Source organism: Zingiber officinale, chromosome 1A (assembly GCF_018446385.1).
Source record: "Zingiber officinale cultivar Zhangliang chromosome 1A, Zo_v1.1, whole genome shotgun sequence".
NCBI lineage: Eukaryota > Viridiplantae > Streptophyta > Magnoliopsida > Zingiberales > Zingiberaceae > Zingiber > Zingiber officinale.
The window spans coordinates 175327594-175345848 of NC_055987.1; the positions used below are offsets into that span (position 1 = coordinate 175327594).

General features: G+C 36.7%; 1 protein-coding gene across 2 annotated transcripts in view; it reads left to right on the top strand.

Moving 5' to 3' along the window:
* Positions 1 to 18255, top strand: part of LOC122038473 (auxin response factor 12-like) — a 73371-nt gene continuing 55116 nt past the window's right edge. The window contains exons 1-10 of one of the 2 annotated variants that reach the window (XM_042598244.1): positions 1 to 223; positions 638 to 753; positions 850 to 948; positions 1036 to 1092; positions 1174 to 1329; positions 1427 to 1511; positions 3170 to 3260; positions 3354 to 3518; positions 3615 to 3737; positions 3858 to 3933. In XM_042598244.1, coding sequence (XP_042454178.1) covers positions 13 to 223; positions 638 to 753; positions 850 to 948; positions 1036 to 1092; positions 1174 to 1329; positions 1427 to 1511; positions 3170 to 3260; positions 3354 to 3518; positions 3615 to 3737; positions 3858 to 3933 — 1179 coding nt within the window. In that variant the 5' untranslated portion in view covers positions 1 to 12. The remainder of the gene's footprint in view (positions 224 to 637; positions 754 to 849; positions 949 to 1035; positions 1093 to 1173; positions 1330 to 1426; positions 1512 to 3169; positions 3261 to 3353; positions 3519 to 3614; positions 3738 to 3857; positions 3934 to 18255) is intronic. The other variant, XM_042598245.1, reaches the window with a different exon arrangement.

The following is an 18255-nucleotide window of genomic DNA, read 5'->3' on the forward strand; positions in this document are numbered from 1 at the left end:
CCATCCTACTTGATGTGGATGGCATCGTCGTTCATCCGTTCATGCCCACTCTACTCTCCACTGCACTGGGTTCAGAGGTTCTGTGACTGTGAGGGCTCAGGGCGAGGTGGACTCACACGGCGACCTCGACGAACGAGAGCTTCTCTGAGCTCGGATGAGTCCTCCTCCCGATCCGTCAAGGAATGTGTGTGCTCGACGTCCCCTTCTCCGGCGCCTGTTGAAGGTCCTTGATTTCTCCGATCACTGGTTTTATCCCGTGACGACGTTGCTTTAAGTCTCGTTAAGCGTTTGGACTAAGTCGTCGCCTTGCCGTCGTAATGCTTCCCTTGCCTAGTAGTTACTGTTAGGCGTCGGGGCTGCGATCTCGTTGTTTCGGCAGTTTGAGGAACTTTGAAACCCTAGTTTGCTTCGTGATTGTTGTGCTTGGAGCCCCAAATCGTGGCATTCTTCTGCGGTCCATGAAAACGCAGTTGAGTTATTGATTTAAGGCAGTGAGTAAAAACTGAAACTTAATTTCGACCATGAGTACTTGCGAACAAGAACCGGAAGGTATTGTCTTTAAATCGGTTTTGTCTTTCTCCGTTCTCTCGTCTTCCTGCCAAAACATCTGACTGTGGTCCTTGCGGTGTTTTATTAGGGGTAGAGAAGAGATGCTTGAATTCAGAACTCTGGCATGCCTGCGCCGGACCACTTGTGTGTTTGCCGACAGCCGGTACTAGGGTTGTCTACTTTCCTCAGGGCCATAGCGAGCAGGTGAAAAATCACTTCTTTTGGATTATTGTACAGTTTTTCCGCTGGTTGGTAGTTGGTGCTGAATACAGTTTTTGCGGAATAACGTCTTTGATTAAGGTTGTTGCTTCTACAAACAAGGAAGTGGAGGGACATATTCCTAACTATCCGAGCTTACCTCCTCAGTTGTTTTGCCAACTTCACAAAGTAACAATGCATGTGAGTGCTTACATTTTAAATAGTTCGTATTTCAAGGCTCATTTGGGGAATGAATAGAATAATAATTGATGATTATACACATTTTAGGCAGATGCTGAAACCGATGAAGTTTATGCACAGATGACTTTGCAACCTTTAAACCTGGTAAATCATATGAGATATGCAGTTTTTACCAGTCATTTTGCTTTGTGCCTGAAATGGGAATGTAATTGTTGTTCTCTGCAGCAAGAACAGAAAGATGCCTATTTTCCAATCGAGATGGATGTACTGAGTAAGCAGCCAACAAATTATTTCTGCAAGACTTTAACTGCAAGTGATACTAGCACTCATGGAGGATTTTCCGTGCCTCGTCGAGCAGCTGAGAAAGTATTTCCTCCACTGGTGTGTTGTCTAGGGGCAATATGAAAGTTTCTTTAGCAACTTATTAGAAGAACAAAAGGAATTAAATTAATCATATTGCTATTTTATTCTATCACAGGATTTCTCGCAGCAGCCACCAGCTCAGGAACTTGTTGCTTGTGACCTTCATGATGTTGAGTGGAAGTTCAGGCATATCTATCGTGGTAAGTAAAATGAAATTAGTATTCTTTGTTTATTTGCAGCCCAAGAAAATGAATAACTAGGCAAGATCTTGGGCTTATGTTGTGTTATTCACTTGTGGTAGGAAACTTTTCCTTTGTATACAGATTCTTCTTGCTTTGCAAATTACTGAAAAAACTGACACCATTACTTATGCAAACTACTCAGTTAGAACCTGATTATTATTTCTGCATAATTATGGATTCCCTTGGGGTTTCATGATCATCTCTTCCCTTAATTATTACAATCAAAAAGAGGATGAGAATATTGGTTGATTTAGACCAACGGCTGATGAGTTTAGACCTATGATAAGTGGCAGAGATGTGGTGAAGCCATTTGTTAAATCTATCATAAAATGAGGCCTTCTGGAAGCTTGAAATTTAAAATGAATAAATTAAGCTATAAATTTGCCAGTCCTTCAATCTTGCTGTTGTCAATGATTCTGCACTTGTAGCATTTTCTGTAATGAAATTGGAAATGATGCCAGAATAAAAATGATCTTATAGATACCGAGTGAATATAAGTGTTATGATCATGCAAGTACTTCAGAAGGATAAGCTCTAATTTTATTTGTCCTATCTATATTCACATTCTGTACACAGATTCTTTGATATATCTTGTTCTCAATTTATATAACACTTGTAAAGACAGTACTCTCTTGCTTTCACTAACCCTGTAAAGTAATATGCTTTTATGTCTATTAGAATATCTGGTTCTTACTATACATTATGATTCAGCATGCCCTGGTCCATTATAAATCAAAGACAGATCTACCAATTAATTATAAGGCATCCTAAAAACTTTTAAGCAATTTCAGCATTGTTGTCTCAGGGTTGTACCTTTTGTTTGAAGGTAGGTCAACCTATACCTTTGGTTGGTTAATTTAGGCCTTTTGTTGGTTGACCTAGGCTTTTTTAGGTTGACCTAGGATTTTTCTAGGTTGACCTAGGTCTTTGTAGGTCAACCTAGATGGCAGACCTTGAGCACCTTTTTTTATTATTATTCTTATTTTAAAGTTAGGCCAACTTGATTAATTAGTAGGCCGACCTCGATGATAAAACTAGATGCTAGACCTTCTATTTGAAAACGAGTTGATCTAGGCATTTATTAGTCCAACCTAGGTAGTTAGGCCCTGTCAGCCAATTTCCTGCTTAAAAGTAGGTCAGCCTATTCTTGTGGTCAGTCACCCTAAGAAGTAAGGCTAAGGTGAGCAAATTGAAATATTGGATTCTAATGGTTATAAATACATTTTACCTTTTGTGACTATTTAAACCAAGATATATAAGATCTTGGCTTGCCATTTGACACAACAATGAACACGGGAAACTCTAATCATTCTCAAAGTCCACATATTACTAATCTTATGCTGAATACATCTAAGGGGTTTGTAGATCTTTTCAATCTTTAAGGGTTTATCCTTCTATTTTAAATTTCTCTTGGTAACTCTCCTCATCTCATCTTTATGTCGATGACATTCTTTAGGGTGAAATTAGGGTTTATATCTCGTTTTTGCTTAATTTGTAATCTCTAGAGAGACTATTAGTTTCTAGAGGGCTTCTACAGTCAATCCTTGGCTCTATTTTAGATTCAGCATTAATTGAGAACTTTTAGATCTCCCTAATTTGTTATCTTGTGGTTGCAGGTCAGCCAAAAAGACATTTGCTTACCACGGGTTGGAGTATATTTGTTAGTGCTAAGAGACTAGTTGCTGGCGATTCTGTTCTTTTTATCTGGTTATTTTAATTTAATCTTTCTGTTATTGATGAGGTTTCAGATCAAAATCCCTGTATTTTCTGCCAATGTGAATTCTTCTTGCATTTTAATAGGAATGAGAAGAATCAGCTATTGTTGGGAATCAGGCGCTCAAATCGACCACAAACTGTGATGCCTTCATCATTCTTATCAAGTGACAGCATGCACATAGGGCTTCTCGCTGCTGCAGCTCACGCTGCAGCGACGAACAGTCGCTTTACTGTATTTTATAATCCAAGGTAGTAGTTACAACAGCTTGAAAAATATCATTTTTTTCGTCTGTTTCTTGTGTATCTGAACGGTCATTGGAAAAGTGCTTTTTGAGTTTTACTCAGGGCTAGTCCATCTGAGTTTGTGATACCGCTTTCGAAGTATGTCAAGGCTGTTTACCACACTCGTGTTTCTGTTGGTATGCGATTCCGAATGCTTTTTGAGACTGAAGAATGTAGTGTTCGCAGGTGAAATTCATGCATCACATTTTGTAACAACTATAAGATAATTTTGAAATATAATCTTTCCCTGTTAATTGATAACAATGTATTAACAATTTTTCTAACTTAAATTTGAATTGAGTGAAGGTACATGGGAACAATTACTGGCATAAGCGATTTGGATCCCGTGCGGTGGCCAAATTCTCATTGGAGGTCAGTGAAGGTAAATCTTATTCTGTAGCTATTATTTATTTCATAAAGATTCTTGAGTTGCTTGCTGACGTTATTGTGTATCTTTGTGCTTATTGATCGTGACGGATGAGCTCTATATTTATACGTTGTCATTTGTGCTCTCTCTTTTCATTAGTTTATGAGCAAGCTCCTCGTTTTCTTCAAGTTTATTTATTGCAATTTTTCTCTTTAGTGTTTTACATATTGATCATTCTCGTTAAGTGCATTTGGTTTAAGCTATCATGTATAATCAAACTAGATTATGTAATGAAAATTTATTTATTTAAAGATTTTAATGTATAACCTAGTTTAATATTTTACTGCATATTATTTTTTTTCGAACTTTGCGTTGTTTTTGAACTTTACATTTTTTTTTTGAACTTTACGTTTTTCTCTATTTTTTTTGTTTTTAAACTTTATGTTGTTTTTTTTCAACTTTACGTTTTTCTCCATTTTTTTTGAATTTTATGTTTTTTAGTATATTTTTAAATTTCCTATATATATATATTCACAAATACAACTTTTTTTTAAAAATAAAATATCACATATTTTCGTTTTTATAATTTAAATGAAATTTTCATTATAAAAAATGTTAGGGTATTTTTGGTTAAAAAATTTCGTTAATCGTAATTGATTAAGAGATATTATGTGATTTTAATTCCTTAAATTCGAATATGTAATTTGTATATTAAAGAGACAAAGTTATTGAAATGCAAGATAAGTTTATTTGAAAATCACATGGTATCAGAGCCAAGTTTCTTATGTTGCTCAGCCACCTCTAGGGTTTCGGTCTTCATCGGGGATTCTGATCTTCGAGGTCGGCCTTGGTGCGAAGGCAAACTTGTCTCATTGGCATAACTCCTAGCAGTGAAAGGCTAGAATTTTTGACGTTAACAAGCACAATTCTGTCATATCATTTATCGTGACAACTTTTGGCAACGCCTCTTCCACCTTTGTCTACTTACGAGATTGTAGTCGATCATGTCGGACGTCAAGCAAATATCGGTGAACTCTTCCACTACTCCAAATCACCTCATGATGTTGTACTTCCTAACTCAACCAGAAACTTTCTCTGCTCAATTACCATTCTCAAATTGAGTGATCACAATTATTTGCCGCGGTAATGATGTTCATCAACGGACAAGGAAAAGATGATTCTCTTGGGTGTTCCAAAATCAGAAATAGGTAGCTAGGAGTATCGAGTTTGAAGGACCGAAAACAACCTTGTTATGTCATGGCTAATCAACTTTATGAATGCATAAATTGGTGAAAATTTTCTATTGTTCACGACTTCCCAAGATATATTGGAGGTCGTTCGTGATATTTTCTTTAGCCAAGACAATATTATTGCATTATTTCATGTTGAAAGCACTCTCTAAGATTTCAAGCAAGGTAATCATTTAGTGACTATCTATGTCACAACTCTCACTCGCTATTGCCAACCGGTGGATCTCTCTGAAATTTAACGTGAAGTGTTATAAAGACCAAACGTATTTCAAAGATTTGTGGATACGAAAAGAGTGTTTAAGTTTCTAATGGGACTCGATCAAACTCTAGATGCAGTAAGGAGCAGAATCCTCGACACTAAACCGCTGCCAAATCTTTGGAAAGCATTTTCAGAAGTCGAAAGGGATGCGAGTAATGTTAGGACAACCAAACCCCAAAATTAAGCCTCTCAAGTCAACTGAAGCAAGTGCTCTAGCTGCCTGGAATCCCACTCACAACACGAATGAGAATGGGTTGAAGAAGGGACACCCTTGGTGTAACTACTGTCGAAAGCAAGGACACATTAAAGACACGTGTTAGAAGCTTCGTGGGAAACCGATTGATTGGAAGCCCTCCTATGATGTGAAGCAAAGGGAATTGTTATAGTCACACCCAAGATAGTGTGACAACTCGGTTCCTTTCTCTAAGGAACAACTTGATAATCTCCAATACCTTATTCAAAAGGCAAACATATCGCTTCCATAAACAATGCACACATCTACCCTCTTCCCTGGGATTGTCTATTTTGGTGTTTCAGAGCACATGATAGGTGATAGATCACTTTTCTCCACTTTTTCACAATGTGACAAATCCCAATAGGCGTGTATAACAAATGAGACATGTGCTAAAGTAGTTGGGATAGGAAGTGTTTATCTCTCAAGTACATTAATTCTACATTCTGTGTGCTATTTGTTCTTGACCTTGATTATAGTCTTGTGCCTATTAGTAAATTAAATAAAAATCTCAACATTAAATTCCTTTCTAACTCTTGTGTGTTTCAGGAGTTGTGTATCGGGAAGACGATTAACAGTGCTGACTTTCGTTAAGGCCTTGACTTCCTTAATGCCTATCGATCTTCAAGTCATTTAATCACAAATGTCAGTTGAGTCCCGGTGATTGTAGTTAGTCCAATAAAGAACGTGATATTATGATGTGACATTTTCGACTTAGTCATCTTAATTTTGTTGGGACCGAAAATGTAGCTAGAGGGGGGGGGGTGAATAGCTCGGTGCGTGCTAGTTGCTCTTCATTGCTTGTTTCTTCAAAGATATGCAGCGGAAATACAAGAAACAACTACAACAATACTAACAAATGAATTTTACTTGGTATCCACCTCACAAGAGGTGACTAGTCCAAGGATCCACGCACTCACACACCCTCCACTATGAATAACACTCCTTTGTGGTTACTACCAAAGGCGGAGAAACCCTACACCACTCTCAGTACAAGAAGAAAAAAGGGAAATACAGGATAAGTAAAAGCTTACAAGATGTACAATAAAAACCCTAACCCTAACTTCTTGTTGTAGCCCGCCTCTTGATCTTGGATCACCAGCAAACCTTGCTCCAAGAACTCTTCAAGAACTGGCGGTAGAGTGGAGAAACGCTATGGAGTCGCCTGTGAAGATCGGAGTTGTATGCGTGAAGTCTCTACCGAAGAAGACGCACGCCAACGACCTTATCTGCGCCAACGGTCGGATCCCGATCGATTGGATTGCTCCCAATCGATCGGGGAGGCTTTGGATCGATCAACCGATCGATCCAGAGCGCCTCTGTGCTCTCTGGAATAGCCTGGATCGATCAATGGATCCATCCAGGGCTTATCGCGACAAATCGCAACTTCCCAATCGATCCATTGATCGATTGGGGCCTCTGGATCGATCGACTGATTGATCCAGCAGGCTTCTGTGCGCTCGCGACTGCCTCTCAATCGATCCACTGATCGATTGGGAAGAAGGCTTCTCGCGAGGACTCCCCAATTGATCGGCCGATCGATTGGGCTCCAGCCAATCGATCGGTTGATCGATCCAGCTGCTGATTTTTGCCCAAAACCAAGTCCCAAGCCCCTCAAACCAACATCCGGTCAACCTTGACCTGTTGGTACATCATGCCTAGCATCTGGTCACCCTCGACCTGCTCGGACTTCCTCACCTAGTGTCTGGTCAATCCCTTTGACCCACTTGGACTTTTCTCCTTGTGCCAAGTATCCGGTCAATTCCTTGACCTACTTGGACTTTCACTAGATGTCTGGTCAACCTTGACCCATCTGGATTTTTCCCGTGCCTGGCTTCACTCACCAGGACTTCTCATCTGCCTGACTTCACTCACCAGGACTTCCAACTGCCTAGCTTCACTCACTAGGACTTTCCATCTGCTTGGCTTCACTCACCAGGACTTTCACTTGGCTTCACTCACCAAGATTTTCATACTGCCTAGCTTCACTCACTAGGACTTTCACCTGGCTCACCAGGATTTTCTCATTGCCTAGCTTCATTCACTAGGAGTTTCACACTGCCTAGCTTTACTAACTAGGACTTTCATCTGACTTTACTCACCAGGATTTTCCTTCTGTCTAACATCCCAGTTAGAACTTCCTAGTCAAGTATCTGGTTGATCAGACTCTGATCAGAGGGGAATTGCACCAAACAATCTCCCCAAATGAACAACTGCACCTGCACTTGTCCATATCATCGAAGTCTTGTATTGTCAAACATCGAAACCCAAACCAAGACTCAATCTTGGTCAACCAGGTCAACTTTGATCTATGGGATATTGCACCAACAATCTCCCCCTTTTTGATGTTTGACAATACCTCATTTAAGTTAGGCTAATTCCCATAGCCTCAACTTCTTTCATGCCACTAGGTAATGAAGGCGTAAGTTAAAACGTACATTCTCCCTCTAAGAAGGCAGACTCCCTTTTAGATAATGAAGGCCTAACTTAAATCTTACATTCTCCCTCTATTGGCATACATCAACAAATTCACTTGTTGAAAACTCTCCCCTTTGAGACTCTCCCCCTGAAGAGTTGCTTATCGTTGTTCACAACTTCACTCGTTGAGATCAACACGATAATGAAGATCTCATACCCTTCATTATCATCAATGTTCGCCCTTGAGCATTAACAATGTCCAATAACCCAAATGAAGGTCCCATACCCTTCATTATCATCAATGTTCGCCCTTGAGCATTAACAATGTCCAATAACCCAAATGAAGGTCCCATACCCTTCATTTGTATCGAATGCTCATCCATGAGGATATCCACTCCCCATTAAAGTTCAAACGCTCAACCCTGAGCATGTTCTTAAGAGAAGGTCAACCACCTTCCAAGGTTCATGAAAAATAGTTTTCATGTCTTTAAAGATTACCTCCCCCTAAAGACATGGTCGTACCTTCTGTCATTGCACCAACAATGACTTGGAATCCCTAAACCTTTAGGAAACCCAAATTTAGAAGTTTTGAGGTTCAAAAATTCAATATTAAAACCAAACCTCAACCTAAACTTTAATTTAGTCTCCTTCAACTAATCCATCCTTGTTTTCAACCTGAAAACACCATTTTCATCTATACAAATGTATTTTAAGGAGTTAGGAATGGTTTCCTAGACTAAACAAGGGTTAAACCACTGAAAATCAACTTTCCCAGCTGAAATCAGGTTCCCCAATCGATTGGAGTTGGGTCCCAATCGATTTCGTTGCCTTGAATCGATCCACTGATCGATTCAGCCAGTCTGGATCGATCGACTGATCGATCCAGCGAGCTTCTGCTCGCGAGAATGACCTTCTCAATCGATCAGCTGATCGATTGAGGCACTCCAATCGATCAGTTGATCGATTGGAGACCTGAAATTGCTGAAATTCAATTTTAGCCAATTTCAAAAATCTCTAGAAAATCCTACAAAATTTCAAAAATCATGAAAATTTGTGTAGACATTATTTAGGGTATACTTTATCATGGAAAAATAGTTTTCTATGAAAATACATCATATTTTCAAAGATTGACACAAACTTGAAAACTTGTAAAAACTTTAGTGTTTTCTTCAAGTTTGTGTCTAACGTTTTAACGATGATTACTATCAAAAGATAGCCTTCACCAAGATTTTCCAAAAGCATTTTAAAATCATTTTCAAAACCAATATCCAACCATGTTCCTTGGGCTCAATGCACATGACTTGTACATTAGCTTTCCCAATGATTGGAAAACACATAACTATGTGTTTTGATGAACTTAAAACTCAAGGAAATGCACTAAATCAGCATGTTGAGTTTTGTTCATCATCCTAACATCTCACTTGTATCTATTGTGCACAAAAACACATACAAGTCATCTTATAGGTCTTTGTGAGATGTAAAATTTTGATTTTGCCCTAGTCTAGGGATCATGCATATCCATCTAGGTATTTTATGAATATTGAACATCCACCTAGGATGTCACTTGTTGATACTTGTTGATAAATGCCATTTGTTCTTAATTTTAAGGAATTAAAATTAATGCATGATGTGTTATGGCATACATCAAAATGAAATAACTTTCAAAAGAAAGATTCTATAACTACATGATGTATGTATGACATGACATGGTATTTTTTGTATTTTTCATAGTAAGTCATGAATGCAAAATACAAAATTAAATATGATGTCATGGCATATAGTGAGCAAACAATCATGACAATGTTTAGCATAAATAAAACACCTAGGTTGTCTACCTAAGTATCCTTATGCCTTAGCTAACTTAAAAATTTAAACCCTAGATTGCCCACAGTGCTTCAAGAAAGTGCCAAAACCTAAATTGACATTTCTAATTCTCTTGATTAATTTATGCTAATTGAAATTAAGCATATTCTTCAAGTGTTGACATATTTCATTTTTCCACAAGAGTAGCACTTTAAATTAAGGCTTAGATTTGTCTTAAATTATTAAGAAAATATCAAAGTCCCAACTTGGTATTTCTTATGTTTTCCCAAATTGTGCCAATTGAGATTAAAATCAATTATCCGGAATTAGGCACATTTTACTCTTCCAAAGAGTAATAATAAATCTATTTCATTTTCAAAGGTTAATAATACCCTTGAAAATACTACTTGAGTGTCAATTTCTTCAAAGTTGGGTTAACTACTCTTCTTCTTAGAGTTGACACTCTCTAACCCATCTATGGGGTAGAGAAAATGCTCCTAGGAACCCAAAACTTATTGGTGCTCCTTGGATGCTCTAGGTATTCACTAGGGATAACTTTCCTAGATACCTTCCTAGTGACCTTGTTTGGCTTCTTAGAAGCCTTGGTCACATTTTCTAGGTCACTCTAGGGATTTCTTCCCTTGTGACCTTCCTAGTGACTTTGTTAGACTTCTTAGAAGTCTTAGTCACTTTAGTTGCAAAAATATTCCTAGGGATAACTTCCCTTGTACTTTTGACTTGACTCTTAGACCTAGGGTTTGTGTTGGATCGAGACGCGCTAGAGGGGGGGTGAATAGCGCTCGCGGCTATTTCGTTCGATTATCGGAATCGTAAAACGTTCGTAGAGTAATTAAAGCAGCGGAATAAAGGAAACAAACACAAGAACACAGTGGTTTACTTCGTTCGGAGCCTAGGTCGACTCCTACTCGAAGGCCCGCGATCCTTGATCGCTTTCCGTGGGCAACACCTAAAATTTCGTATGAATATTACAGATTAATTACAAAAATGTAACTGCAATTAAAATTATACCGACAACAGTAGTAGAAAGGGAATCTGAGCTTCGGGTCGTTGGAATGTTGCAACAGCACTTCGGAAGCAGCACTTGAGCAGAACACAGCAGAATGGAAGCTTGGAAGTTGTTGTTCTGGTGCTACTGCTCGAGACCCCTTATATGAAGTTTTAACGCGCAATCCTCGCTGTCGATGAGCTCTCACCGCTGCCTCTTATCCGCTTAAGGGCGCCTCCAATGCCCCATGGTGGTGCCTCTAAGAAGCAGTCCAAGGCGCCTCCATTGTCTTCTAAGGCACCTCCGAGCTGACTGCACAGACAGCTCCAGCCTTGTACCCGAGGCGCCTCCAAGCTCCACGGAGGCGCCTTATACCCGAGTCGCCTCCAAGCTCCACGGAGGCGCCTCGGACGCTGTTCATCCGAGGCTTACTTTGTTCCTTTTGTACCTGCAAGATACGTTAGTCCCAAAACAACCACATACCCTACAAGATAAAGTTAGAACAGATATAAATATGATAAATCAAGTGATCGACAGTCCGGGTTTGACTTTGGATTTCCTTCCGGAAACCCTAGGTCGACCCGACGCCTACTGTTCCCTCTGCCACGAACATCCGCCCACCTACCGCCTGACTTTCATCCGTTCATGACACGGGACTTTCCACCCAGGGTTACCACCCCAGGACTTTCGCTCAAGCCATCGACCGCCAAGGCTTTCCAGACAGGTTACCACCCCATGACCTAGGGTTACCACCCCTAGGGTTTTACCTTGCCTAACCGCAGTCTTTTAATACACTTTCCAAACACTGTGAAAAAGCACCTTAACTTTGAATCCTTTGCCATTATCAAAACTTAGGTTCGATCGTCGGATGCTTCCCGCACCAACAATCTCCCCCTTTTTTATTATGGCAATACGTAATTCAAAGTTAAGAGAAAAAACAACATATGCATAAAGTTAACCAAGCTTAAGTAAATAAACTTCAAATGCAATAACAGTTAAGCTGGAAACTTTTTACCTTGGTAATATTAGACTCCCCCTTAATAAACGCCCTCCTTTTATTAAATATTTTGAATTTTCCTTTAACTTTAATTTACCTACTCTCCCCCTTTGCCATATATCAAAAAATAAACCAGTTTGAAAATAGATTTGTATTTTTCTGAAGGAAAATTTTCAAGGATAAAAATAACTTTTCTGTTTAGCAAAACGACTTAGCTTTTGGAGTTTGCCAAATTTGAAAATACTTAGCTATATATATTCAGCTTCGAAATGATTTGTATTGAAAAAGTATTTTGCCAAATAGCTAAGTTTAGAGTACAATCTAACAAAGTCCAGTTAAGATAGTCTTTAAAATTAACTAGGTTTGAAAATATGAATATTTGAATTTTCAATAAGAGGATTTGCTTAGAAGTTATAAAATATGAGGTCACTTTAAAAACTTAAAAACGTTATAAAAAGTTAACTAGATTTGAAAATATTTGAATACATGGACAAGTTTTGAAAAACTGTAATTAAGTTTTGAATACGCATTTTGAAGAAACATTGATATTAAGGAAAAATATTTAGCTATCACCGGTGGTTTGGTTGAGTTGTGAGTACGCATGTTTCATGTTTCTTTAAAAGTTCGAGTATAAGAACAGAGTTTAATGCAAGTCGGTGTGAAACTCGCTTTGTATGTACAATCGCCATCAATTAAGAAACACATCTTCATTGCGTTGCTAATTCATTTTGCCCAAGTTATGTTACTTTTACTGAATTAAAATTATCCAAATTAATTTTAGAATGAGAACTTAACTCGATAACTTCGATTTATTTAACGGCCCATATCGGGCACAGATATAAGCATTCTTGAGTCCAGGCAATACCCTATGCATCTCACGCCTTTCTAAGTTTTTCAAGACACAAGCAAGGTATACCTAGGTGATTGTGAGATGCTCTGGCTTTAATCTAGGGGTACATGATATCTAGGGGAAAACCTAAGCTAAATCCAAATTAAAAATCTAACAAAATTGGAGTTTTGAAAACTGTTTTTCCTAGAATTTTAAAAGCAAATGATAAAAAAACATTGTCTATTCTACCCAACACATTCCTATTTGTCTTCTAAGTGAGCTGAACTCAAGTTCAGGTAAGGGTTTTGTGAAGATGTCAGCTAGATTTGATTTTGACTCAACATAGTTGAGTATAATATCACCCTTAGCTACATGATCCCTTACAAAATGGTGCTTCACTTCTATATGTTTAGTTCTTGAGTGATGAATTGAGTTTTTTGTTAAATTTATGGAACTTATATTATCAATTGAGATTTTTGTGTTATGATAGTTCAGTTGATAGTTTAAAGTGTGCATCATCCAGAATAATTGAGATGCACATTCACCTAAGGCTATATATTCAGCTTCTGTGGTAGATAAAGCAATACAATGTCGCTTTCTACTTTACCAACTTACTAGGCATTGACCTAGAATTTGACAGCTACCACTTGTACTTTTTTGTCTAATTTTCACCCAGCATAGTCTGAATCAGAATAGCCAAAAAGATTAAAGGTGCAAGTTCTAGGGTACCAAAGTCCTACATTTAGAGTGTCTTTAATGTACCTAAGTATTCTTTTAATGTATGTTAGGTGTGACTCTTTTGCACAGGATTGGTATCTTGTGCACATACCTACTACAAATAATATATTGGGTCGGCTTGCAGTTAGGTAAAGTAAGCTACCTATGGCACTCCTATAGTACTTTGGATCTACCGGTTTTCCTTCTGGGTCAGAGTCAATGTTGATATTGGTTGCCATTGGTGTATTTATTATTTTTGAATTTTCCATGCAGAATTTTTTAATTAATCTCTGCATATTTAGTTTGATAAATATATATTCCATCTTTAGTTTGTTTTATTTGTAAGCCTAAGAAAAATTAAGTTCACCAACCATACTCATTTCGAATTCATTTTCCATTAATTTTGTAAATTCTTTTAAAAATTTAGAGTTATTTGATCCAAAATTATATCATCAACATAGATTCGAGCGTAAGATGTCTTTGTTTACGCTTTTACAAAGAGTGGATCTATTCGACCTGGTCAAACCTTCGATATTAAGTGATTCGACAATCGCTCATACCATGCCCTGGGGCTTGTTTAAGTCCGACAAGGCCTTTTAACCTAAATACATGATTAGATATCCTAAGTCCTCAAATCCGAGGGTGGCTTACATATACTTCCTCCTTAATAAATCCATTTAAGAATGTTGACTTGACATCCATTTGGTATAGTTTAAATCCTTTGTTTGCCGCATAGGCTAACAACATTCTAATGGATTCGAGTCTAGCTAATGGGCGTAGGTTTCATCATAGTCCAAACCTTCAACTTGGTCAATCCTTTAGCTACAAGCCTAGCCTTATTTCTAATTATTTCGCCGATCATCTAGCTTGTTTCTAAATACCCATTTTGTATCGATTATTGACTTATTTGAGGGTTTAGATACAAGTTCCCGACTGATTTCTCTCAAATCGGGCTAACTCTTCCCGATAGCTACGGTCCAATCGTCGTAGCTTCTTCATTGTTTTGGTTCGATTTTAGAAATTAGGCAACTGATCGAATTCTATAGAGGATCTAGTTCTTACCCTAGATTGGATCACCCAAAATTTGATCGACGGTGAGAGGTACCATTGCTGGTCCGATAAGTGGGTCGTAATGGTTCCTCCGTATATTAAGATTGGTTGAATTTCATCATCTTCTATTATTTCAACGGAACATTCATTTATATTCGTAGATTATATTCTTCATATATTAAATTAGTTGTTTCTTCAACTTTTAGGGTGTTTTGATTGTAGACTCTATAGGCTCGATTGTTTGAGGAGTATCCTAAAAATATTCCTTTGTTAGATTTGTGTGAATTTTCTTAAATAATCTTTAGTATTTAAATTATGACTCCTACTAATAATATTATTATTGGCAATATAAGGGTTAGATTTCATGATGGAAAAGAGCATTCAAATTCATGAAAGATTCGATTGTTGATCTAATTGCCAAGTGAGAATTTAAGATCCATACTCAGAATGTTTAGCTTCACTTTGCATAGAATGTTCAGAGAGTTGGGCTACCTAATATAGATAATCCTTGTGATATCCATTTATTTTACAAAATTGGGTAAATTTATGATTTTCAAATTCCTCCGTGATCACTTCTTATTCTTTTAATTTTAGTATCTTTTTCATTTTCTATTAATTTACAAAAGTTACTAAATATTTCATAGGTTTCATCTTTAGTCTTTAGGAATTTTACCCATGAAAATCTAGAGTAGTCATCGATTATTACTAAGCAATACTGGTTCTTGGCTCCATGTGAATCAAATAGGTCAAGGTGAAGGAGCTCAAGTAAGGAGCTGGTTCTTTCAAGATTTGTTGATTTGTGTGTTGACTTAGTTTGTTTTCCCTGTTGACACGCATTACAGATAGAATTTTCAATGAATTTTAGTTTTGGTAAACCTTTAACTAAACCATTATGACTCATTTTTGAAATGAGTCTAGTGTGAGTGTGACACAATCTTCCGTGCCACATCCTCTTCTTGTGTTAGAAAACACTTTTTTGAGGATGTCGGTAGATTAATTGAATACATATTATTTATCCTAAGTCCCTTAAGTAAGATTTCAGGATTTTCAATGTTTTTAACTAAACACCTGGTTTTGTCAAAAGTTACTAAGTATCCGCTATCACACAATTGACTTATACTTAATAAATTAAACTTGAAATTTTCAACTAACAGGACTTTTCGAATAATAAAATCGGAGTTGAGTTCAATATTACCTCTTCCGATTACCTTAAGTTGACCTTCGTTACCGAATGCAACTGATCCTAAGTTCTTGTACGTTAGTTTAGTAAACTTCAATTTATCTCCAGTCATGTGTCTGGAGCAGCCACTATCCAGCATCCATTGATCCAATTCCTACATAGTAAGTGGTTGAATTGTTTTAATGGATTTCATGATAGTTGAAGTAAACTTGTTAGAGATAAATTTTTGAAAGAGTTTTGAATAATTTTGAAATTTAGTTTAATTTCGAGATTTAGTTTTAAAATAATTTTGAAATTTAAGTTTTTAAAATAATTTTGAAATTTAAGTTTTGAAAAATGATTTTGAAATTTAAGTTTTTTAAAATAATTTTGAAATTTTGAAATTTAAGTTTTGAAAATAATTTTGAAATTTAAGTTTTTTTTTTTTTAAATAATTTTGAAATTTAAGTTTTGAAATTTGAGTTTAAAATAATTTTGAATTTTAAGTTTTTAAAATAATTTTTAAAATAATTTTGAAATTTAAAATAATTTCGAGATTTAGTTTTAAAATAATTTTGAAATTTAAGTTTTTCAAAATAATTTCGAAATTTAAGTTTTGAAATTTAAGTTTAAAATAATTTTAAGTTTTTAAAATAATTTTTTAAAATAATTTTGAAAAAATAATTTTGAAATTTAAAATAATTTCGAGATTTAGTTTTAAAATAATTTTGAAATTTAAGTTTTTAAAATATTTTAAGTTTAAAATAATTTTGAAATTTAAGTTTAAAATAATTTTGAAATTTAAGTTTTAAAATAATTTTGAATTTTAAGTTTTTAAAATAATTTTGAAATTTAAGTTTAAAATAATTTTGAATTTTAAGTTTTTAAAATAATTTTGAATTTTAAGTTTTAAAATAATTTTGAATTTTAAGTTTAAAATAATTTTGAATTTTAATTTTAAATTTCTTAATCATCTCACCCGACCTAGATTTTCAATCAGGGAATCCTATAATTGTTGTGAGATGAATTTTAAGGTTTGGGTTAACTTTGTGTTAGATTCAGGTTTAGCTTTGGGTTCAACAAGTAAGCATTCTTTGGACAAACTTCTGGGCTATGGTGAGTCACAAGGAACTCATTAAAGTAACCATGCCTTCGAGGTTTTCCAAATAGTCCTACCCATTGAGCTTAGTACTAAACCTTGGTCTAACTAGTTAGGATCCATTTAAGGGTAGCTTCGGTCAGTTCCACTTGGCCAAATGCACCAGGTCGAAGCCATATCTTCCTGTCTATGCATGCAAGGCTCTTTTGCTTTTTCTCCAGCATTTTTTGGAATTAACTTTGATTCATCCCCTATGGTATGATAATATTACCTTTAGTAGCATGACACTGCCCCTGCCAAAGTACAATTAGCGGTATGTTGGTTGTTGTTTCGAGTTTTAATTGAATTTCAGAATAATTATTTAATATATTTAATTTCCGTTCGATATATTTTATTTAATTTTTCCAATTTTTTTTTTGATTTTGCAATCATTTTTAGAAATGTTAGTCTCCCCTGATAGGCCTGTTATAATACTTATTCGATCCTTTAACTCTTTAGGCCAAGTCCAACTTGATTGACCAAGTTAGACTTGGAGACCCATACTTGGACCGATTTACTACTTTGTTTGTTTATTAGTGATAAATAAGATCGATATTTACTTTTGTATCCCAGCCCAGTTCTGTTGTAGACGCCCAAGAATCAGTCCAAATTCTTGGAGCCCAAAGTGAACCGTTCTAAGGTATTTTCTAAATCTTTAACCCGATTTCTTAGAGTTGAATTTTCTTCCTCAAGTTTTGAACTTGAGTGGAAATCACCGACTGGTCCCGGAGTTTAGTGTCACCACTTTAAGGACACTTACTCCTTTATGACTTAACTTCAGTTCGACTTAGCTAATTCATGCAATAAATAGCTAACTAAAGTATTCAACCGGGAGATACTTACAGTGGGTTCGGTCCTTCGGAAACGGATACGGATCCGTGGCTTCGCTTCTGACCGCCTCGCACTCGCCTCGCATCCATATTCAACGACTGGTCCCGGGCCATTAATGCGAGTAGACTCGTTTGTTCGAGCTCGTCGTCGTCGTCCTCCGATGAAGATTCGTCCCATGTTGCCTTAAGGACCTTTTTCCTTCTTTGCTTTTTGACCTCCTTCAAGTTAGGGCAGTTGGATTTGATGTGCCCTTTTTGGTTACACCCGTAGCATGTAACTTCAAACTTCATCTTTGTATTTTGTGGGCCTTCCTTTGATTTTACTGTCTTCTTTAGATCTCTTTTGTCGAATCCTTTCGTCTTGTAGAGCTTCTTCACGAGGTTTACCAGTTCGGTTGTAATGTCACCTTCTTCATCGTCAGAGTCTGGTTCAGCTTCCGATGCTGGTTCGGTTCTCCATTAGTCTGCTCATGAAGTTCAAATTCACTAAAAAGTTCATCTAGTTTTAAAGAGGGTAAATCCTTGGAAACTTTGTAGGCATCTACCATTGATGCCCACAATGTATTCCTTGGAAACGAGTTTAGGGCATACCTTATTATGTCCCGATTTTCTATCTTCTGGCCAATTCCGTGAAGAGAGTTAAGGATGT